The sequence below is a fragment of the Myxocyprinus asiaticus genome, chromosome 16 (assembly GCF_019703515.2).
Source record: "Myxocyprinus asiaticus isolate MX2 ecotype Aquarium Trade chromosome 16, UBuf_Myxa_2, whole genome shotgun sequence".
Lineage (NCBI taxonomy): Eukaryota > Metazoa > Chordata > Actinopteri > Cypriniformes > Catostomidae > Myxocyprinus > Myxocyprinus asiaticus.
This window is the reverse complement of record NC_059359.1, coordinates 11,241,444-11,265,636: the sequence shown is the minus strand read 5'-3', so window position 1 is coordinate 11,265,636 and position 24,193 is coordinate 11,241,444. Positions and strand designations below refer to the sequence as shown.

The 24,193-nt window shown below is 38.7% G+C and overlaps 1 protein-coding gene across 1 annotated transcript; it reads left to right on the top strand.

The window, feature by feature from the left end:
- Positions 1-3,235: 3,235 nt before the first annotated feature.
- LOC127454491 (R-spondin-3) lies at positions 3,236-23,986 on the top strand. Its single transcript, XM_051721753.1, has 6 exons — positions 3,236-3,994; positions 9,689-9,883; positions 10,042-10,185; positions 12,396-12,542; positions 12,645-12,824; positions 23,118-23,986. Exons 1-6 carry the CDS (start codon positions 3,901-3,903, stop codon positions 23,315-23,317), a joined length of 960 nt encoding a protein of 319 aa, XP_051577713.1. The 5' UTR covers positions 3,236-3,900; the 3' UTR covers positions 23,318-23,986.
- Positions 23,987-24,193: the final 207 nt, after the last annotated feature.

Genomic DNA, 24,193 nt, shown 5'->3' with positions numbered 1-24,193 from the left:
AGGTGTGTTATTCTACAAAATCAACTCCAGCACAAAAAAAATGTGCAGGTTCCTCAAACTGTCAAGCGGATGTTCAGTGAGCTGGTCCACTCGGCTGCAACATGAGTGTAAGCAAATGACTTACTCCAATGACTTTGCCAAAAAATACTCCACAAAATAAACTCTAGCCAATAGGCGGAAAAAGCACAAAGAGTGTGTAGAGTCATCCACAAAATCGTCCTGAAGGTGTGTTGCTCTACAAAATAAATTCCAGCCGCTAGGCAGAACAGCACAAAAAGAGCACGCAGAATCTTCAAACAGTCAGGTGAATGTTCAGTGAACTGGTCCACTCAGCTGCAATGTGAGTACCACAAGATGGCTTACTCACTCCATTGACTTTATGAAGGACATCGCTTGCTGTGGGCATGTGAATTTTTTACGCCCATCCTTAGCATCTATTCTCAATTTGGCCTGGAATATCAGTGCAAAAGTGACCTTCCTTTGATGTAAAATTTCTTGCATTCCTTGAATCGATCACGTTTCTCTCTTGTCAAGTTCGCAAAGTCTGGGAACAAGAATGCTGTGGTTCTTCCAAGAAAGCCTTCCTTTACTCCTCACCTCACATAACACAAGATCTGTATCAGATGACCTCAGAAATTTGCTAAACACAATGTACATTAGCGCATCATTTCCTTAGAAATACTCTATTTGCTTTGCAGTATCACACTGAGAATCAATGGGTTCAACCAAAAGCTGAAAAATGTTGCTTTCAGAGGCTTTATATGGAGTTAGAATGAAAATAAGATGTATTCATACTATTATGAGACCAGTGCAGACAGACACACTGGAGGTTAAGTCATTCACTAAATAGGGCACAAGGGAGCATCCTATAGCTTTCTATGCAGCTAAGTGCATTCACTCCTAAAATCTGAACATAAGTTCAGTTTCAGGCTGCAGATGATGTTTTGAACACTCAGCATGTTTGGTAGACATGGGACAATGGTAATTAGTACATAGATTCAGAATTTATCATGTATAATTTTATTCTAACATGGTTGGCAGTGATAGGATGATGCTGGCCATTCCTTGTATCACAATTAATTATTAAAATTTCCGAAGTAATGTCTGTAATGTCTCAAAAACATGAATAATAAACACTCCTGGAAACATAATAAACAATTTGATTTAAAAAAACAATCTGACTTTCTATAGCTTGGTATTATTTAAAAATTCACAACTTAGTCCTTTGTCCACATACTATGTTGCCATAAATTTTTAGGAAAACTATTGCTCTAGATATTTTTTGCATGTTTTTTAGGTGCTAGTTACAAATCAAAAAGGGAAATGGAAAATGCACGCAGCAGTCATTCTCGGGTCTCAGGAGGTTAAAGCCTGATGTATCAAATATGAGTTCAAAAAACAATCCATTTAAAAAATGTAGAGTCTTCTGACTATTATTTCATATGTCAGGCTTTATAGGGTTAATGATATCATATCCCAGATAATTTGGTCTTGAGGAGTAAAATATTAAACATATCTCATTTGGGATTTTTCTTGTCTATAGGGTGTTAGGATTAGGCTGATGTCCCACAGTCAGCATACATGCAGCCATTTAGGGTCATTTTTGCTCCATGTGTGATGTTGCAGGCCTCACACACTTCTAGTTACCTATGCTCCATGTCGGCATGGTGCACCTGCCCAGCTTCATTTCAGGCTGCTGACGGGCTCTCTCATCGGTCATCGCATGGAGTGACCAAATTACCTCACCTCCTCTTCCCCGCTCCCCATAAGAGTTTGTCGCTGGGACTAATTTATCGGAGGAGTAGGGGGGCACAAAGAGGGGCTTTATTCTGCCCCCCTCCCCCTTCTAATATGAAGATCAACTCCACTGGAATGTCCACCCCCCACATCGACAACCACAGACCATGTTTTATCCCTTACAGCTGAATTTACCAAAGACTACTTATTAATGAATAATCAAGAACAAAAACTGCCCTTAAATCCCTGTAATCTGAAAGCAGACCTCCCTCTCCAGCAGTACTGGGCTCTAACAACTGTGCTTTACTAGGAGCCCTACAAAGTTATGGCATTTTTTTCCCCCTGCACCCACTATGATTGATGGAGCAGCCACAACACGGAAACATTGGTCCGCCTCATATTCTTATAAACATCAACACGCTGGTTAAGAAAAGCAGGCCTCTCTGTCCCAGTGCCAGACGTGTAAATAAGCTTCCCTGTGGGAAGAGAGGGAACCACTGCACTGTGCAGATCTCTCACGTACACCAGTAATCATTACCATTGTTTATGCTAAAGAGTGCACACGCAAAAATGCAAGGATTTGTCTTTATGTGGCCATTGCTGCAACTGAAAATGCATCTCAGACGTCCTCAAACAAAAGGCCCACAGTTTATTTGCTCGTATGCAGTCTGTGCCCAGCAATGTGGTTCTCATAGCACTGACCCCCTCTAGAGGATTAAAATATAATTTTTCCTTATTAGTACAATAATACTGCAGTGCATAGCACCACAAAGTAATTTTACTGAAGCGAGTCTGCACCTCTCGCAGTGTGATCGAGAAGATAGTGGGCTTAAAACAATTATGTAAATTCAGGGTTTTTACTATGCATACATTTAACAAGTAATAAAATAACTTCATGCAACCTCATTCCCTTAATCTACAGATATAGGCTATGAGATATGCTCAATCCTATATCTATTCTTTAGATCTTTTCCCGACATGAAGGCAGATCATGATTCAATTTGAACAGTTCAGAGTTATATGCTGAAACACTGAAAAATTGCATTTTCAAACATTTGTGATACAGGCTTCAAAATACAACATTTGCATTACCTGGGAAACTGATGCAATATGCTGTATTCCTAATAAAATTGCAATATTCAAATAAACAACAACAACAAAAGACTAAGTTAAAAGTAATTAATTTGTTCTTGGTTAATTTCTCATTTAATTTAATTTATTTCTATTACTTCCAATAAAACCTATACAATCTATACCCATTTATCTGCATTTCTAATTATTTTCATTTATCAAATTCTCAATTTTTGGGAAAAAGTTGATGTTGAAAAAAAAATCACAATCGAGTTTTTTTTTTTTTTTTTTTTTTTTTTGTTTTGTTTTGTTTTTTTTTTTTTTTCTGCAAGTATTGGTAGCTGGTAGGGTGTCTGACGTGGGGGGCTCGCCTCTAAATAAACTTTGGAGTTCAGAGAGGGGGATAGAGACGGCAGAGAGCTGAAGTCATCAGTTACCAAGCGAGCAAACGCTGAGAGCAGGCGAGCGAAAAGCTGATATAGTGAATTGCTCAACCGTGAAACTGAGCCATCGAGATCGCGCTGGATATAACAGGGCGATAGTTTCGACGTTTATTTATAACTAAAGCGGCAAAACTATCGCTGAAATTTGTTGGAGATGCTGCGATGATGATGACGCGAGGACCTCCTCCATGTCAGGCTTCATAAATAAAGTTATCTTCACACCTGGACGTGCCTTGGTGGACCACAGAGAGGAATACAGTCAGAGGAACAGTCATTCAGGAGGAGAATCCAACTTTATCACCATGCCAATTTAATTTGTTCCCCCCTCCTCCCCATCTTTAAGTTTTGCTTACAGAGCCCTGGATGGAGAACTAACACTTTCATTGTTTCCATGGAATGAGTAGCCTACCTCTCTCTAAGGATATCTCTCATTGGCACTTACGTGGATTGCCTCCAGGATGTTACTGCCGAAACGGCCCAAGTGCTGTTGGGCCATTGCAAATTATATTTCTTTCGCGTCCGAGCAGAGCTGGGGCTTCTGCCCGCTTTAGGAATAACATATTGAGTATTTCACAGATCACGGTGCAACAAGTGACAGGTTGGTCGAGGACATTGATATTGGCAAGACAGCATCATTCCCCTGATTACTATGCAATTACAACTGATCTCCATTGTTTTGATCTTGCATTGTATGGAATACACAAACTGTCAGCATCACGCCTCCAGGCACCGGCTAAACAAACGTAAGTTCCGCGCGCAGCTCGTTTGATGCTTTTTAAGCACACCTGCACCGTGACTTATTTATTATTATTTTGCACATCTGTGCGCATCACTTTTAGAGCGAATGTTTTTAAACATACTGGTTTTTTTGTTTTAGTTATATATATATATATATATATATATATATATATATATATATATATATATATATATATATATATATATATATATATATATATAGTCATTTAAAAAAAATGTAAAAAGTAAACTTTTCAAAAAAATTGCTTATGACTGTTTAGCGCAACCTACTATGACAAACTGATCAAGCCATAGCCTATATATATATATATATATATATATATATTGTCATTTAAAAAAAAAATGTAAAAAGTAAACTTTTCCAAAAAATTGCTTATGACTGTTTAGCGCAACTTACTATGACAAACTGATCAAGCCATAGCCTATTTTGGAAACTGGGTTATAATTATGAGAATTGAGCTTCTTTAATGCAATTTATCTATAATCTATAGATATAATTATCTATAATCTATCACAATAAAGACGCGCGTTTGAACAAAAAAAAGAAAAAAAAAAGATATCACTAAAGGAAAATCGGGACACAACTCGGACAACCCTCCCTATGATTTGGCAAATAATCATTATGCATACTTTCACATAAAGTGGCTAAATATTATAAGATATATACCTCACACGCATTAATTTTTAGAACAAAAATCTATATTGTTATCAGTTGTAGCCAAGCATTTCAGTCAGGTTTAGTGTCTGTTGCTGTTATTTGTATAATCAGTGAGAGCATGCAGTTAATCTGTTTGCAACATAACTTCTCTAAGAAAATGCATTCACAATTATTATACTTTGCTTGCTTGCTCCTCTCCGCTGTCGTCCACCATCGACGGTCTGACCAGTCTCTTGTTTGGATCGCTCTCTAGCGGCCACAACATTACGCAGAAAGCCCCTTTCGAGTGCGCCTCAGTACAGTACCTGGTCTGCTCCGTTTTCGCGCGTTTGACGCCCGGGTGCTCGCGCACACTACTTTTCGCGCCGTTTCCACTCAGAACAGACTCGTTAAAATTTCAAGATCCTGTCGAGAAGTGATTATTGGGCTGTTGTAAAATATGATTAGCTATAAGGCTTACACTTTACATTTCAGTGTTTTTGTTACAAAAATTACATTTGAATATAATAAATGATAATAGAAAATAACCATAACAATATGTCAACAAGGTGCCTCAGAAAATAGCTACACATTTAGTAGGCTACACGTTATTCATTATAATTACACTTTAACATTAACATTAATGGTAAGTGTAAAGGTTGTAAACAATTTATTTAAGCTTAGTGATACGGTAAAATGATTAGTTCCTCAATTCATTGAAAAGGGCCATCTTCCAGCTAGGCTACAGATGAAGTGTATATATGAATAGTTTTTCTAAACCTTTGGAGACTTGCCTCTAAAAGTGATGTGACAATCACCAGAGCTGTGGAATTGTGTGGGATTTTTATTTTAATAAGTGAACATCTAATTTAAAATTATGAGGAAAGAGGCATGATTAGAATGAACGTATAAACACTTGGTCCATATTAGTCAATGACAAAGCCAGTTAGATGTACGAGAACAGTTTTTGGTGTAAGGGAGCCACAAAAATGCCATCAAGACTATGTGGTGGTTACTGGGTTATTTCAACTAATCCTTTTCATTCATTATACTTTAGAAAAATTTATATTAAGGAATTCAAAATATGAAACCATCGTCCATATTTCCATTTGAACATAGAGATGATGCCAGAATTGAGGACTGTGGTCAGGGTATTGTCTTCACCACAAGTTTGTGGCCCATGAGAAAAATATATGTGCCTAATCATCTCTCTGACAGCTAATTTGTTCAGTGGCCTACACACCCCTCAGATTTGATCTAAAGAGCGAGGAATTAATTTAATCATAATTATGATCAAAAATTCTTCTAAAAATCTTGATGTTATTCCAAAATTTGATCTGAGGTGTGCAGAGGGATTATTATGTATATGTATTTGGTCCAGTGATGGTTGTAGGGTGTATGAGGGTGGCAGACACTGTGACCCATGTCAGTAAAGTGTGACAAACTTTGAATGATGTTGACTGTCATCAGTCCGTTTGTATGCACCAGCCATGATCAAATCTTGATGCTAATTAAGAAACTCCAATGATGGACAGAAATCTGGGTGAATGACCATGAATAATTTATCGGTTCACAGTGAGTGACCAAACGGTCGCCTGACCTCAGATATTTCCTGTCTTCTGTGTGTGTCTCTCTGTGTTGACAACTGTAAGCCACAGGAATTTGATTTATATGCAAAATAGACACCTTTTTTATTCCAAATGGATTTATAGCATGGATATCTGGTGGAGCATGTTCATTTATTTGCTTTGTAAGCCGTTGTGTAGAGAGTGGTTTGTTTTTAAAGTAAGACTAGGCGTGTTGCGTAGAGTTTGGTGTTGATGTGTGTGTGTATTTGTAGTATACAGTGTACTGGGTCACAGGGGACATTCAAGGTGAGGTTACTATTCAGTTTTTTAAAAGTCTTTACAAAACACGCCCCACACAGCTTCGTCAATGGCAGTGTGTTCCATATTCATAGTTATAACTAATTTCCTAGTGAACAAAGTCATGCCTGTTTAGCTTTTAATAAATTATCTTAGCTTGTGTGTGGCCTTCCCATGTTGTAAATATCCCAGGAAATGAATTGTGTCTGCCTGCTTCACTGACTCAGACCACAAGTCATTGGGTTTTTTAATTTCTACATCTGACATTTTGTTATTTAATTAAGTTTTAACTATGCCGTTTTACCGATAGATTCTGGGAATACTTGTTTTTGTGGTCATCAAGTTTGAACCGTGGCAAAGCGATTTCAGGAGTGCTCGTGTGGTTATGCAAGCCGACCCAGGGGCTGTGGCAGTGCAAGGGCAGGCAGAATTCCTCTGTGTAAAGGGTTCTGTGTATCAGAGAGCTTTGGCAGGAACACATATGGGGAAATGGACAGCAGTTGTAAAGATTGCTTAGATATGTCAAACAGAATATCCTTGATCTATGGCAATCTGGCGGCCAAGAGTGAACTTTGGGAATCAGGGGAGGGAAACAGAAAAAACATCAATGATGCCCTAGCTCAGTTCAGTTGTATGGAATGTAAGAGGGGAAAGAACGGGTTAAAAACATTATCTATCTGTCCATTCATCCATCCATCCATCCATCCATCCATCCATCTATCTATCTATACAGTACATCTTATACATCTAAACATCTATACATCTGTACATCTATCTATCTTGTCCATCAATTAATAATGCTACTTCATTTTTTAACTGTGCTATTGGCTGTAGAAGACCCAAACCTTCAATACGTAGCATCCTTTCAAGCTCTATCATATCTAATTACATATCAGTGAAAGTCAGGGCTATTTTTTAACTCTCAGAAGTTGCCTTTCCACGCCCTCATCCAGATGCCATAATACTGGGTCAGTTCCGCCTAAAATTCAGAGCCTTTAACCATCTGCAACTGACCTGTAAGAGACACCTGGAACCAATTGACTTCAATCAGAGATGCTCCCTGTGGCAGCCAAGGAGCACCTTTCATTTTCTAAACTGGCGAGTTTAGTGAGGTACTACACTGTAATTTACAGTATTATGTGATTAGATCAGTGAATGTATGTTCTCACTGTCACTGTGAACTTGATCACTTTTGACTTCTTCAGTTCTCAAGCCAAAACAATGAGGCCATGGTGCATAGATATTATTCACAATCCCTGGAGCAAAAACTAGAACTCTGAAGAAAAACACACTTTCACTCCTCTTGTCTACAGAAAGGCCTTTTTCTTAGGCAACATCCACACTAATCCATTTCGTTTTCAGCTGTCTAACGTCATTGTTTTCAGAAGTATGCGGTAATGGAGGTTTACAGTGGAGCAAGCGCCGTTGCATTATGGATGATAAGCGTAAACCAAACGAAATCAATGCATTTTCAAAGGAAAATCTATTAGTGTGGACGTAGCCTTAGAAACTCCACCTGTCTGTTAGGAACCATTCACATCAAATGCGTTTTTGCATCTGTCTGCGTTGTTTTCTATTGTTTTTCTATGTAAATTTGCACTAGGCAGACGTATTCAAAAGTTGCTTTTTGCCGATTTTCAGCATCTTTTGCAAAAGCATCACAGTTTTAGACGCTGGGTCATGTTTGAAAGAACTTTAACTTTTAAAAAAAACATGTCTTTGAGACACCTGCGTTCTTTTCATCCTAGTCTCATAGAATGAATGTTACAATAACTATATTTTTGCAGACTGAGTTTACGTGCCATTTTCTACGTTATGCTGCAGTTTCGTGAAATTAACACTAGAGATACTACAGCATTTGTGCGTTTTATTCACTTTCACACAAATCACGACTACAACTGTTTTACTCATTAAAACATTAATCTAATAGCCTATTAACCTTAAAAACCCCGTCTGATTACAATATAATTTCACTTGATTTTGGTGCCCCTGCTGGACATTTTACTGGGAAACTGCAGCCAAACGTGCCAAGAATCATGTAATTTTGGTTTACAAAACTTTTGCCATTGACACATAAATTTCATGAGATCACGCTGGTTCTTATATATTTGTTGCTCTGTGTCTTGCGTTCTTTAGCACAAGAACGCATTCAGTCTGAACCGTTCCTTACACTGTTACCCAGTTGCTCAGTCCAAAGTGTTCTTATGCCTTACAACAGGGCAGTGATCAATGTCACAATTTAACGGTAAGTCTTAATGTTAAGGGAGTCCATGGAGTGAGAGTGTTTTCTAAATATGTCTCAAGGATGTTGAGATAACTCTTCATCATGCATTTGTGGTGGGCCACATCAGCATGTATTCTCGGCTGGAGGTCTCTGGCGGAGACGAGTTGATTCTGTCTGGGTCTTTGTCACAGTGAGGCCACTCTGTTTGCGCACTTATGCACACAAAGGCTACTGTGCTGCTGTTCGCGTGCAAACCCCGGTATGCAACGTGTCTCTGCTGATTAGTTTCTCTGCCGGGAGAATCCACAGATGACTGTGTTTCCTGTCGTGTTTATTATTACACTACATTATGGTCACTGTTGTAGCCTTAATTGATGGCTGTGTTCTTTCCTCGCTAAACCTGGAACTATTTAGTTGTACCCACCATTCCAGTCCAAGTATGTTTTTAAGATGTTATTAAGAGGTTAAAGGTACTGGCAGAAAAAGCAATGTTTTCCTTTTTACCAAAAAGATTTGGGCTCTATATTCAGGCATTTTATCTTTTTTTTAAATGTGAGAATATAGTGATAACTTTACATTTATTCATATTGCAGACGGTTTTATCAAAACCAATAAAAGGCTATACATTTTGTCAGTATGTCTTTTTCCTTGGAATTTAAGTATGACCGTGATGTTGTCGGTGCAATGCTCTACCAATGGAGCTATGGGATTATGAAACTTTATATAATGTAAATATTGCAGTTGTGTATAGAAAAGCAGAAGTTTACCTATCATAATTACTTGGAAAGGCCTGGACTGACAGCAGTGGTTTCACACTTCAGAAAAATTTATATGACGTATACATTAATTCCACAGATCTTTAGATTTTCTTTGAGGCAATTGATCATTCTTTGATCAACAACATGCTCAGGCTCTCTTTGATTCTAATGCAAAAATTATGTTTATACTGCAGAGGGTTCAGGGGTGAGCTCCCAGGGATGCCAGGGAGGCTGTCAGACCTGCTCAGTCTACAATGGCTGCCTGACATGCAAACCCAAGCTTTTCATTCACCTGGAGAGGGACGGTATGAGACAGATCGGTGTATGCCTGGCTTCCTGTCCCAATGGTTTCTACGGCACTCGTTCCCCTGACAGAAACGACTGCATAAGTAAGACACATGTTCAGCTTCTACTTGAAAAATGTACACTACAAAAGACTTTATATCTTAGTTACAACAATAAAGCAATTGGTATTGACATGAATGGTAAAGCAAACTTTTCTCTCAACTCACGCAATGTGGTAACTTATGTGTAATATGTCTCCCAGAGTGTGGGTCCGAGTGTGACTCGTGCTTTAACAGGAACTTCTGCCTGCGCTGCAGAGCGGGCTCATACTTGCACAAGGGCAAGTGTCAGGAGAGCTGTCCAGATGGGCTGGTACCCAGTGACACCAAGAAGGAGTGTGTTCCTGGTGAGTGCCCAGTATACAGAAATTGTCTCCCAGTATTGTTTTGTCTTTTTCTGTGGCTTCTTTCCACTTTTAGTAAAACTAAGGCTACAGCATGTTCACAAGTATTGACTGTATTTATTAAGGCTGGGTAAAAATATAGATTTTCTGATTAATCACTTTCCTCATTTGAACAATCCAATATCGATACTTAAAATTCCAAGATCAATCTTTTCTCAATGCACAACTCTCTACAATGCGAGTAAACCACTCACATATGTGACAAAAAATATCTGTGATTAGCCACTGGCTGGTAACTTTTCAGATCTCACTTACCAGTGATTGAGTAGTATAGTGGCAAAGAAGTTAAGCTCCATGATCTTTTCACTGCGTGTTAAGAGTAAAAGTTTGGCTTGACTCGTTGTGTGTAATGTGTGTCCAAAGATGAGATCCATCCAATCCATTTTTCATTGAAAAATGTCTCTTTTATTCACTTTCGGTTCTTTACAGTCAGTTGTTGATCAAAAACACTCGTTACTCACTCGTTAATTACTTGTTAATAATATTTGTAAACAATATATACATATATATATATATATATATATATATATATATATATATATATATATATATATATTTATATCAGTGGCGGGCAAATTAAGCAATCACACGTTCATGCAGAACATGTCATGTTTTAAAATCCATAAGAATCTCTTTCTCAGTGGCTTTCAAATTACATCACTTAAAGTGTGATTGCGTCACTCAAGGCCAGTTAGAAGGCCTCGACTGGGACATATCCTGAAGATCACACCCACCAAGAACAAATAAATCAATCTGACTGGCTGATGAATCTGACAATCTGACTTTAGTTGCCCATTCATTTGCACTGTTGAGGGATTCTGTGGAAATTCTGAAGGCCTGACAGGGTGGCTGCTTCAGGCATGTGATTTGTGAAACAGTTGTCACACTTGAATCAAGGAATGAATTGGATTGGACTGGATAAACTTTTCATTTGTTTGTAGATTAATTAAGAGTGGAAAGTGATTAAAAATACATAGGCAAAAAGGTGATTGAGAATGAAAGGATGAAAAATATGTATTTATTTGGCATGTTAGGCCAGTAGAGAAGGCTTTGCTGGCCCTGAGAATTCGCCACTGATATATATATATATATATATATATATATATATATATATATATATATATATATATATATATATATATTTAAATTAATCGCATGTGTCTGATAGCTCTAACATATATATATATATATATATATATATATGACATTTTAGGACATCATATTTATTGATGGGATACATGGATTTTTTTTTATCATTTGAACAAAATGTTGAAAAACTAATGTTAAAATAAAATGTGTAAAATCTATATTTTTGTTAAGTACCAAGTTAGAAGGTCCCTTGTGTAATTAACAGCATTAGCTGAGAGGTGTTTCTTTCATGTGTAAGCAAAATGGACATTATAACTAAAATAGTGTATACCCAAATTAACTGGAAACAAATCAATTTGTAATCTGAATCGATTCAAGAACTTGTGAATCAAAATCTAATCAAATCTGAAAATCTGTATCAATACCCTACCCTAGTTTTTAATTACAGTACAGTACTTACAGTACATTACAGTATTTTACTTACATTTACTTACAGTCTTTCTCTCAAATTGTCCTGCTTATACAACAGCTTGGTCTCTCGGTCCATCTTTTCAATACACTGTCGGTGGATAGTGCTTCGATTTAAAGGTGTACTAAGTCATTTTTTCCTTTTAAAATTAGTTTACTCCTAAACATATCTATAAATTAATGAGCATTCACATGAGATGAAGACCCCAGTCATCCCCTTTAAAGCTTAAAATAGGACCCAAAAATATCATAAATGTATAGTCCATGCAGCTCGTGCGACATATTCCAAGCATTCCGAAGGCAAAATTTACAAAAGTTTTGGTGAGAAACAACACAAAACTTAGATAATTTTTCAGCGAAAATCTTAGCTAAACAAGCTTTTCTCAAAGTGCTTGTGAACTTTCAATGCAAGTCAAGATTTTCGCTGAAAACTGACTTAAATCGTGTATAACACAGTTTGTGTGTGAATATAACCGTATTTAGCACTCTAAAACAGGACTGACAACCTTATTCCACTGCTGTGTGAATGGAGCCTAAATAGTCTGGTACTGAGTTTTTGTCAACTGATGGTGGTGTGTATGCACATGACTTTACAGCATGTCCAGCAGACTGTGACTCCTGTCAGAACAGTGACACGTGTACGAGGTGTGCACCGGGACGCTACCTCCTGCATGGGCAATGTTACCACATCTGCCCAGAGGAGTTTGAGTCCAATGACCAGATTATGGAGTGCATTCCAACAGGTTAGTGCTATCACCTACACCTGCGGTAGAGACTCAATGCTGTATGGTATGTGTATGTGTTGCTTTCACTGACTCATTCTGCTGTTAACACTTCTTGTTCAGTGCACTGTGAAGTGAGCGACTGGAGTGAGTGGGGCCCCTGCTCGCGCTCAGGGAAAACTTGTGGCTTCAAATGGGGTGAAGAAACACGGACCCGGAAGGTCGTTCAAAATCCCACTTCTAAGGGGAGCCCATGCCCTCCAACTTCTGAAAAGAGGGAATGCTTTGTCAAAAGAAGAAGATGTAAGTGGTAGTTTAATAATTTGAGCTTTTAGACCAAAACCCTATGTATAAGCAATAATAATAGAGATGCTTGCCTTAGAAAGCACCACTAATTATGGGTAACCTGGAATTACTGGTAGGCTATTACCCAATTTCCACTTTATTAGTTCCAAAACAATGACTCTGCCCATTTTATTATCATAAAATTGCTTGCTTTGTATCGTCTTGAAATATAATTATAAATGTATGAGCCAGAAATATTTCTCTGCCAATGCAAATTAAATACATGGAGCAGATTCAAGGAGCGCAGCGTTGTTAGCCTAACCATATTTGGACAGTAATGTTTTGAATGTTTATTTGTGTAGTGGTATTTGTGGGATATTACTGCTTTTTGACAGACAGCGGGCCAACTCGACGCCCCATCACTCTCCACCTTATAAACACTCAGGGCCTCAGCACAGAGAGGAGAAACAGAAAGGGAAATAAAGGGGTGTGGAGAATTAATAAAATGTGAGCTAATTTCTCCAACTTCTGAATACAGTGGTCAAGCACACAAAAGCAAAAGCCACATATAAATCTTACATCTCAGCGCCTGGCATGATCTATATTTTTTATCTAGACTCTTGGAAGTATGTCTTTTTGTTCACCACAAGCCCACTAACTATGGCAGTGATTTTGCCAAGTAGGACTGTGTTTTTCTGGATCAACATCCTTGCTGGCCCTGGAACAAAGTTCTAATCAGCCAATCAGATTTTAAGGTTAAAGGGATAGTTCACCCAAAAATGAAAATTCTTTCATCATTTATTGTTATGTTGTTTTAAACCCATCTGACTTTCTTTTAACTGTGGAACACAAACCAGGTGTTTTGAATTGACAGAATTTTGACAGAATTTTTTTTTTTTGGGATGAACTATCCTTTTAAGTTTATGGTTAGGGTTAGGCTTAGAGCTGGGGTTGGTTCTGAAACAACATTTTTATCAACTTTTCAAAATGTTTTATCATCAATTTCCTCTTATTTCCTCACTGAAAACTGAATTTTAAGTCGCTATTGACTCAAATCAAATTATTGATCAACTCATCTATACAGCTCACAAATAAAAAAAATGGTAATGCGTCAATAATGTTAAACCTCATCAGTTCTTATGCATCTTGTGACCAAACGTAATGACATCATGACACAGAATTTTCATTTTTGGGTGAACTATTCCTTTAATAGTTAGGATTAGGGATAAGGATAGTTAATATGATAGGAATGTTTTTCCATGACCACCAAAACAAATGTTGATCCAGGAAAACGTTCTACATGGCAATATCACTGTGACCTGCTTCTAACACATGTAAGAGAAGCGTTTTGTGCCTATAAAGACTCTCTACGTTGCATGCTAAATATAAGCCAGGAGTCAGTGCAATGTTGATCCACCGAGGCCACGGCTGAGGGTGCATTTTACACACTGCAGGCTCGGTTATCGACCTCACCCCCACTTGTGATTACCCAGCTGCCCCAACTCCTGGAACATCAACTGAGCACTAATTATGTGCTGGGGCTCTGTCCTGTCCGTGTTTATGTTGTACATACACCAGTGGGGTCAGTGGTCCGACCCCCGCCAGCTCAAAGTAATCCCAAGCTGCCCTCTGACACTGATACATCCTCCTTCTCCTTCCCCAAACCCCCCCCCCACCCCAACCCTGATACACACACACATGAAACTGCTTTGCTTGTTGTTGCCCAAGCTGAGTACCTCTCTGTTCTTCTCCCCTTGTCATTTGTTTTTCTTTCGTGTTCTCCCTCTGAATCCTTCTGACCATTTTCTTACACAGCTTGTTTGAATGCAACTTGAGCAGCCTGCGTCTGGCCCCGTCTCACAATTTCTACCTATAGTCAGAGCGTGTGCAAGCTATTCATACGGTACTTACGGTACAACTACTGTATGTCATGGGTTTGTACAGGGACACATGGAACCATTTGGAAAAATTTGACATATGAATGCAGTCTTAAAAAAAATTATGATTATCTTCCAAAAACTGGGGGGCACAAAGGGGTAACTTTTTTACCCTTACAAAAAATTACTGTGGTGGTGCCATGGTATAGAGGGTGCTTAATCTCTAGGACTTTTGGTGCACACCCGGGTTTGAATGACGTCAAAGTTCAGTTCGTTTGTATGATGTGAACACTGTTTTCCGAACTCGGGTGCACATATCCTATGTAGGGTCGCAGGGAGTGTTGGAGCCTATCCCAGCTGTACTGGTCTGAACTCTGAAGGCAGGGAAACACCCTGGACATGTTGTCAGTCCATTTCAGGTTGTCAGGAGCCATGTAATATCAGTTTGCAAAAATTTAGCCACAGTCACATAATTTTCATGAGATCAGGTTGATGGCTGCATCCGAAAACATAGGCAGCTGACTTTCTGCCTTGCTGCCTAATTACTTATTGGCTTAACCGACAGCGTTTTTGAATGAATGGAACTCTTGAGGAAACTGGTCTTGGAACAGTTTGAAAAGCCCCTTATTTTCATCTTACCTCTGTATTCAGCCACTTAACGCAGCATTTTCCAGTTTTCGTTTGCAGCAAATATCTTAGAGACTTGGAGAAGGCTCTTTTGACTTGGGCCAGTAAGCAAACACCCATAATACCCTAGCAACCCCCTAGCAATGCCCTAGCAACCACCCCATTAGCATCATGATGGCGAGTTGTGCTTGGGCAAGCACAACTCACATTTTCTTGAAAATATAATTTCTAGTTTTTATGTAAAAGCAGAATCTGCCATTCAACCAGCACTGTTTTTTCCACGTGTATAGTTCAATCACCCACTGAACTACCCGCCTCTGTGTGGAGCCCTACTTGCCTTTGCCCTGCACACTAGCACAAACCTCCCTTAAGGAGATCAGCCATACTGGGCGTTTAAAGCCCGGGCATTCCTCCTGTGGGACGAGCCAGAGCCCTTAATCCCTGCCTGGCTCCTGCCAAAAGCCCCTGGACAACAGCACGCCTGCTGGGGAGGATGTGACCCCCTCCACTCCAACCCCTGGGCTCATTAATGAAATTATGCCCCACTGCACCCGCTATCATATACCGTTTCAACCATTTCCACCTCTGCGTCTTCTACTACCCCTATAGGCTCTGACAATTTGGTCTGTCAGGGTTGATTTTGAAGCATTTCACATTTTATTGCCTGTGCAACAGTTACGCCCCCCACTTTTCCATCTAACACACTTTTCACTCTCTCATCTACGTCCTCCTCTAAGATCTCCTCAGTTTTTCCCCTCTCAATCACTCTTTCAAGAATAATGTATAATTATAACCAGATGACGCCTTCTTTTGCCTATCTTGAAACATCTAGATAGACACAACTGAGAAGCTGAAGTCATTCTATACTTGCAAGTTCCATTCCAAGCTTGCAACATACTGTATCTTAAAGGAGTACGGAACTGCATTCCATTGATTCGGCTAGGTTGTTGATGGCAAAAAAATTATGAATGTGCTTATTTTTGGGGGTAGATAGTTCACCTGTAAACTTGTGCTTGGTGACAACTTTAAGTGGGTTTCTCATAAGAAAAAAATATAACAAAGGTTTCAGTTGTTTCTAGACAGCAATGAGATAAAATGGAGAACAAATAAAGAAATGTAAAGTCTCCTGCTTTTCAAATTTCACCTCTGAGAAAAAGACCTCAGTAATCTCACATATGTCTCGTCTAGAGTTTCTTCAATCCAACATAACCGAGAACTCAATTAAGGGGATTGTTCACTCACAAGCGAAATTTCGCTCGTCATTTACTCGCTCATCAATTTGTTCCAAATCTGTATGACGTTCTTTCTTCAGTGGAACACAAAAGGAGATGTTCGGCAGAATGACAATCTCAGTCACCATTCAATTTTACTGTATGGAAAAAATAAGCAGTAAAAGTAAATGGTGACTGACACTAACATACTGCCTAACATCTCCTTTTGTGTTCCAAAGAAGAAAGGAGCAACATCTGGGTGAGTAAATGATGACAGAATGTTCATTTTTGGGTTAACTGCATCTGCTCCAACAGGGGTGACCAGATGCTCAATAGATGTGTTCCATCCCAGGGGAAACTGCTGGATCCAAATCATTGCTTGACAGTTTATTGAAAAAGTTGAGAGCCTTTCAGGCCTGAAAGGGTGGCAGTAAACATATCCATAATAATCGCAACAGCACTCTGGTCTTGTTATGCCTTGGTTTGTAGAAATGCAGAGGATTATGACTAATCCATTGATCTCCAAATCATTACGACAAAGAAAACAGTGTGCGCAGAGGGAACTTCCTGTGTTTAAAGAGACAGGATTGCGAGAGGGGAGGTGACAACAGTGAGTGGTGGGGATGGGAGGAAAATGTGTGTGTGCACGCATTTGTATGTTTTGATCGGTCAGACACCCCTCATGAGTCAGCCTGTTCAGAATGCACAGTACAATCACAACGGGCTCGAGCACATGGGAGGTGTTGAGGGGGTTTTCACTTCATCTCCCTGGACTAATTTCAGTCACAAAACAAGAGAGGTGGAGAGCAGCCGTCGTGCCTCCTCTCTTATCAGGTTATTTCTATCAGTAAACTAAACAGGTGATTCTCACAAAACCTGTCAAGAAGATTTTCTGGTCCTATTGTACAAAATAAAATAAAAATAAATTTTGCAAATAGAAAATAAAAACTATTTTATTACCATTAATATTTCTTTACATTGTATCATTATCTTTATGACCTTTTATCCCCCAATTCTCATTACCACAATGCAAAACAAGAAGGTTATTATGATATTCTCACTACTGCAAAGTAAAAAAAAAATTATATAATTTAAACTGTAAATTTTTTATACTAGGATAGTCAATCTATTTACATTTTTGTCAAATTAATTACATTATGTGCCAATTAATCAAATTATTTGCAATTAATCAAATAAATCAATGTTTATTGAGAAAGACCTCCATTTAAAGATACTTTGGTAACAATAAGGTTTCATTAGTTAATATTTCTTAGTGCATTAGGAAGCATGAACTAACATTGGCCTACTTGGCCTACTTGGAGTATGTACTCATGGGTCAAATGGACATTTTGGAGCATCTCACTTTGGTTGCATCAAAGTGGTACATCAAACTTGAATTGCTCCAATGATAGGAACATTTCTCATTATGAAATGTATGTACAGGTTGGGGGCAAAGTTAATTGAATTAATTTTTTAATGCATCATTTTTCATATTATTAAATCGCACCAAATCGGTAGGGTTTTTAATGGTCCTAAATGTAGACTTCATTTTGTTTATGCAAAATATGATTTCATATTTTTTGTATTGATTTTAGCTTAAATATGACCAGGAAATTTTCTTTACATGCTTTGTGAGAATCACACAATACAGACGTGGCTGCGGTGGCCCCCTATCGCTCTTGCTGGACCCCAGGAATGTGTGGGTCAGTGTGGGTTGCAGCAAGCAGGGAGTCGTGCTCTTCCAGCACCAGAGAGAGCAAAGAGCGGCTGGTTGATTAATAGAGCCAGCTTAGGGGAGTAGGGGCAGAGGCGGGGGAGAGGTGGCTGTCCACCTCAGCATTTTTCCAATCCTCATTCGTGCCCCACACACTCACTGATAAGCCCCTGACAATAATGGAAATTGGCTAGCTGTAAGCATTGAGCAACAGGAGATAACATAATATTAACAGAATTTTTATTTAAGGCTTTCTATTTTTGACAGACCTATCAGTTAAGATGAATTCTGTTATTGTAAAGGCCAAAAAAAAAAAAGCAAGACAAGTTTATCTGCTTATTCTGGTGCAAACTTTCAGCTGGGTGGCTACAACTTGCTTGCACAGCTTGACAGTTTTATTCCAAAGAGACATACAGTATGCTAATTGCGGGAACAATATATTCCTGGAAGAAACTGGACTTATTGATCAAGAACACAATGGTGATATGGTTCTTGGTGTAACTCTCCAAGTGATGGGTGACCCCCACCTAGGAGTAACCTTTGTGAGGTCCACACCTGGAAAATCATGGAAATGAATAAAATCTTAAGTTATGGAAATGCATATAGATCATATATAATTTTCTATTTATGATAAGCTCTACATTTAGAAACTAGAAATTGCTCACCAGGAGTGAAATCTATGAAAAATTAATCAAATAAATAACATTTCAGTATTCACGAACGACTCGAAATGTCTTGGAAATTCAGCGGTCAATATGTATGGGAACCTTGACATGAGTCAGTCATTACTTGACAGTGTTAAAGAGAAAAATATGATGGACAACTTTGTTGTACAATACTGTCATCTTGTGATTGACCATCATACAACACACCAGATGGTTCTACTGTTTCACAACTCTGTAGATAGCTCTTGTAATTAATTCAACCTGGATTCTATCAAACTTTTAATAATCTATAAAAACAAAAAAAACTACTTATAAATGAAGTGATGATTACTCAAGGGGTATCTCCCAAGAAAAACAGCAGAAGTGTATAAGAAAAATGGCCATCTTTGGTTGAATGAATAATGCCATCTGGAACTGGTGACAGATGAGGGATGATGGGAAAATCACTAAAGCCTGATTAATAGAATGATTGAACATGCCTGCATGGACAAAACATCAGCACAGTAGCCTGCCAAATTCAGATTTTTAGTGTTATTGATTTTTGGTTAAAAGCATTGTGTCATTTTTTCTCCTGTGCGTTATACTTTTTCCAATCCCAGCTCAATATTCAGAGACTGCTACACCTATAAGTAAATCATTTATAGGTTGATTTACCACAAAAGTTTAAACACTCTGGCTCTGTGGCACTATAAAACATGGCTTTATTTGTTTGAGAATCCAGACCAGCCTGACACATTAACATTGACTAAACCAATGGTGTCAGTTTTTGGACAGGACCATCTGTTTGTCCAGCCAATGAAACATGGAGAGGAATGTTTGAAAGTAGTGTTTAGTAATGTAAGTAACCACTCAAAATATCTTAACAACTATTTAGCAACACTCTAGCAACCACATAACATTGTGCTGAAAACCACTCGGCACACCTTTACAACCATATTGGAAATTCTTGGCAACCACCTAGAACACCTAGTTTTTTCAAAATCCCTAAACCAAGACCAAAATTATTCCTGCTAGAGCTTTCAAGCTAAATCCACCAAACTTGCCACAGACCTTCAGGCTGTTCTGACTCGGGTTGCTATGACTTTTTGAACTAATCAGAATCTGTAACCTATGTCTGTTACCTACCTTTTAGTTTGTTTGTTTGTTTGTTTGTTTGTTTTTGTCTTAAAGGTGCACTTAGTGATTTTTTTTCTCATTTAAAAAGTTTTGCTCCTAAAGAAATTAATTTTAATTTTGAAACATATGAATAAAATTATGAGCACTCGCATGAGATGGAGACTCCAGTCATACCAGAAACCTTATAAAAGCTGTTTTATTCTACATGGAGAGGGTCCACTAAAGGGGTTGCCATGTTAGAATCACATGACCATCCACATTCTACTCGCTTAATCTCAGTAAATGTCCTGTTATTTGACCCTTTACTCATGAATTAAGTTAATTATGGCTGACTGTGAATATTGAATTTCTATAATGGCGTTGGTAACTGAAAATTATTGTGTTTGAATGATGCTGCATCCACACCACTAGGTGTCAGTGTAAGTCCAAGATGACAAATTAAAAAAATTACTGAGTGCACTTTTAAACTTTCAGACAAGGCTAATTCAAGCCAACATCAAAGTTTGTCTTGACAAACTTTACCTATCTAACACTGTTGTAGTACTCCAGACCAGACTGGCCTGTCAGGCGGCTGTATTTCAGCACGCATGTGAGAAGAGCACTCACGACTCGCTACTGTGGCTGTTTGTGAGAAGGGTCAAAATGGCTGTCTTGGTGAGATATTGAAAACTGTGTTTACTTTGTGTATCCACAGAAACAAAGAGTAATATACAGATTTACCTGAGGAATTTACAGGCATTAAGACATGAGCCAGGACATTAGCGGTTTTTCCTAAACTCTTTTATTAAGATGTGATGCCATGAACATCCCAAACTTGGGCATATCCAGAAATAATGTTTTCCTCATTAGCACCTATTTTTAATAGTCTGCTAACTTCTAAACACACGACGAAACAATTCTATAATATTGTCTATTGTACACAATGTGATTTTACTACGGAAAGCCGAAAGGGACTAAAGGAGTGGTTTTTAATCACGTTTTAAAGAACATAGTTGTGATGAGGAGGAGGGCGTGGCCGGGCCATAAGTGTGCACGTCCGGTGCTGAATCAGATGATCAGTGGGAGAGCGAGATACAGGGGGGCCGGAGACGCCAGTTTGAGGGAGAGAGAGACGCATGCGGCTGCGCTGCATGTGTGTGTGTGTGTGTGTGTGTGTGTGTGTGTGTGTGTCCATGTTTGTTTTATGTTGTTTTAATTTGAGTTTTACTTTTGAGAGTATCTGAGGTTGAGACAAAAGTTAGTGGGAAAAAAAGTTTAGTTTTAGTATTATTTAAAGATTTACATTGTATCAATAATACCTCATAGATATAACATTTAAACTTGTATTATAAATGGCTATAATAAAAGAGGTTATCTGGAGCCTTGTGTATGTTTGTGTAACAGGGTGGTCTCTCTCATATTTTTGAAAAGTAATTATTCCCTGCTGTAGCTGTCAAGACCTGAACTGTATTTTGTATATTTACATTTACATTTACATTTATTCATTTGGCAGACGCTTTTATCCAAAGCGACTTACAAGAGAGGAAAACATAAGCGAATCATTATAGGAGACAGTGGTATGAAAAGTGCTGTATTACAAAGTATCACTAGCATCATAATAGCATTCAAAACAGAATAAAGTGCAACAGAATTTTTTTTATTTTTTTTTTAATGACTGGTTAAGTGCTCATGGAAAAGATGAGTTTTTAGTCGTTTTTTGAAGACAGAGAGTGAGTCAGCTTCACGGATGGAGTTGGGAAGGTCGTTCCACCAACGTGGTACGATGAAGCTGAAAGTCCGGGAAAGTGTTTTGGTGCCTCTTTGTGTTGGTACAACAAGGCGACGTTCCTTCTAGTGGGCGCGTAGCTCTGCATAAATGATTTTAGGTATGCTGGAGCAGACCCAGTGACTGTTCTGTATGCCAGCATCAGAGCCTTGAATTTGATACATGCATCAACCGGTAGCCAGTGGAGAGAGACAAGGAGTGATGTAACATGTGCTCTCTTTGGTTCATTAAAGACCAGACGTGCTGCTGCATTCTGGATCATTTGGAGGGGTCTAGTTGCACATGCAGGGAGGCCTGCAATGAGAGCGTTGCAGTAGTCTAGTCTAGTTATGACAAGTGACTAGACAAGCAGTTGTGTGGCATGTTCAGAGAGGAAGGGTCTTATCTTCCTGATATTGTAGAGTGTATATCAGAAATGCTTAAAATGGATGGAATATGGTAGTGCAACTGAAGAAACTGTATCGGTAAACACATTGAAAGCAAAGGTTTCGGTTCACTTAATGCGTTAACAGTTTACAATTAATACATAATTGTTAGTTTTTGTTTGTTTTTTTCATTTTAGTTATAGTACAGAAATACTGCATTTTGTATAGCAGAAATGTTGTTTAAACCAGCATAAGCAAATAATATATGAGGCATATTTGATATATGATTTGCTTAGTCAATTTAGTTGTTTACACTGTACACGTAGCTCATTCATTGGTATTGCATTAGATATACAAGTCTTGTCTCAGACTCTGCCTCTTCTGGTCTCGGCCTGGACTCGTATTCACATAAGCTGGTCTCAACTACAACACTGTTATCTAGTAAGGGTTAAATTATATAAAGGTTTTTGAGAACTGTCAGGACACTGAGACACACCATGTGAAATCGGGACTGTCCCAGATAAACCGTTACTAGGACATCTGGTTACCCTACAATTGATCGTTTTGCCATCAATCCGGGTGGACCGTCAGAAGTTTCTGGGGGAACACAAGAAAAATCTCCACCCCCAACCCCCCAGACCCGGCAGTGTATCTATGCGCTATTCTCTCTGTTCACAATGCCCTGTTCGCAGTCACTATTAGCTATTTTCCATGATTAACTTGATCCGTGAGTGAAAGCGTCAGATTACAAGGGATTATTGAGATACAGTATCATTTCTCTGGTCATTTGATCTAAATATGACTGTGCTCATGAATGTGCGGCTAGCACCATATGTCGAATAAAATTTCTCTAAGACTGATAAAAAATACTGAGTGCACTTTAAACTGAATCCCTCTGTATTAGGTTGCAAGATGAGTGTGGCATATTGTTCCACAGTAAGCGCTCACACTGTTGCCATTTGTCTTTGCAGGTAAGCCAGGGAAAGGGCAGCGGCGGGGAGAGAAGAAAAAACGCTTCAATCTACAGGACAAAGGGAATGTCGAAGCTCGTCGAGAGAGGAAGCGAGAACGAGACAGGGAGGAGACAAGCAATCAAGAGGACTCGGAAAACAGGAACAAAACAGAGCACCGTCGTCGGAGGGACCAGTGCAGAGATCCTGGAACAGTATAGAGTCATAGTGCTCCTCATTGCTCCCCTGCCTTTTTTCCCCTTTCAGTCCATGTCTCCCCTTAACCCTCTTAACCCCTCACTGAGAGGGTGTTGCTGCTACCTGTATAATTGAATCGTATACTGTATATGCACAAGAGAGGGGGGCAATTGTCATCGACACCATTGCAGACAGTGAGGACAACCCTCTAACTTCTCTGTGAGGAAACCCTTCACCCCTTCAGGCCTGGTCTGGTGCTGGATTGAGGATGAACTATATAAAGGGGGCAGGGCTTTCGAGAAAATGCAGTCTGATGATCTGATGATGTTCTGCTTGTGGAATGGTTTTTTTAATAGGGGGTCCAGGTACAGCGCTGTATCATGGTTTGAATGTAGGTTTTGGAGACATTATGTAGAGTTGTTGTATAAACGTCTGTATTTTTTCGGCTGAGTAAATTAAAAATAAGCATGCTTACTGCCATCGTGGACATTGCCTGCCGCCAAAGGCTGAGACTGCATGTTGATTAGTGAAAATGGACCAGGCTAATGGACTGGCTGTCTTAATACTGGATGAGCAACAACACTCTTGTTGCAACATTTTATTAACTTTTGTTCAGTTTCAGAAAAGATCTGAGCTTTCCCTAAAGCTATCTGACCAGAAATCAAAAACACCTTTATGTCAAATAAACAATATTGAGTTTGTATTTGTTTGTAATTTCTTGTCTTAATAACAAAAATAAATGTACAGTAATTACTGATTAACACAACAGTAGGAGAGCTATAAATGTTAGGTGATACACTGATAACAATATTTCATGATACAAAGATGTGATGTTTTCCATGATTTATCCATACTGAAGGACAGCAAAATTTTAACTTATTTAAATTGCTCTCTTACTA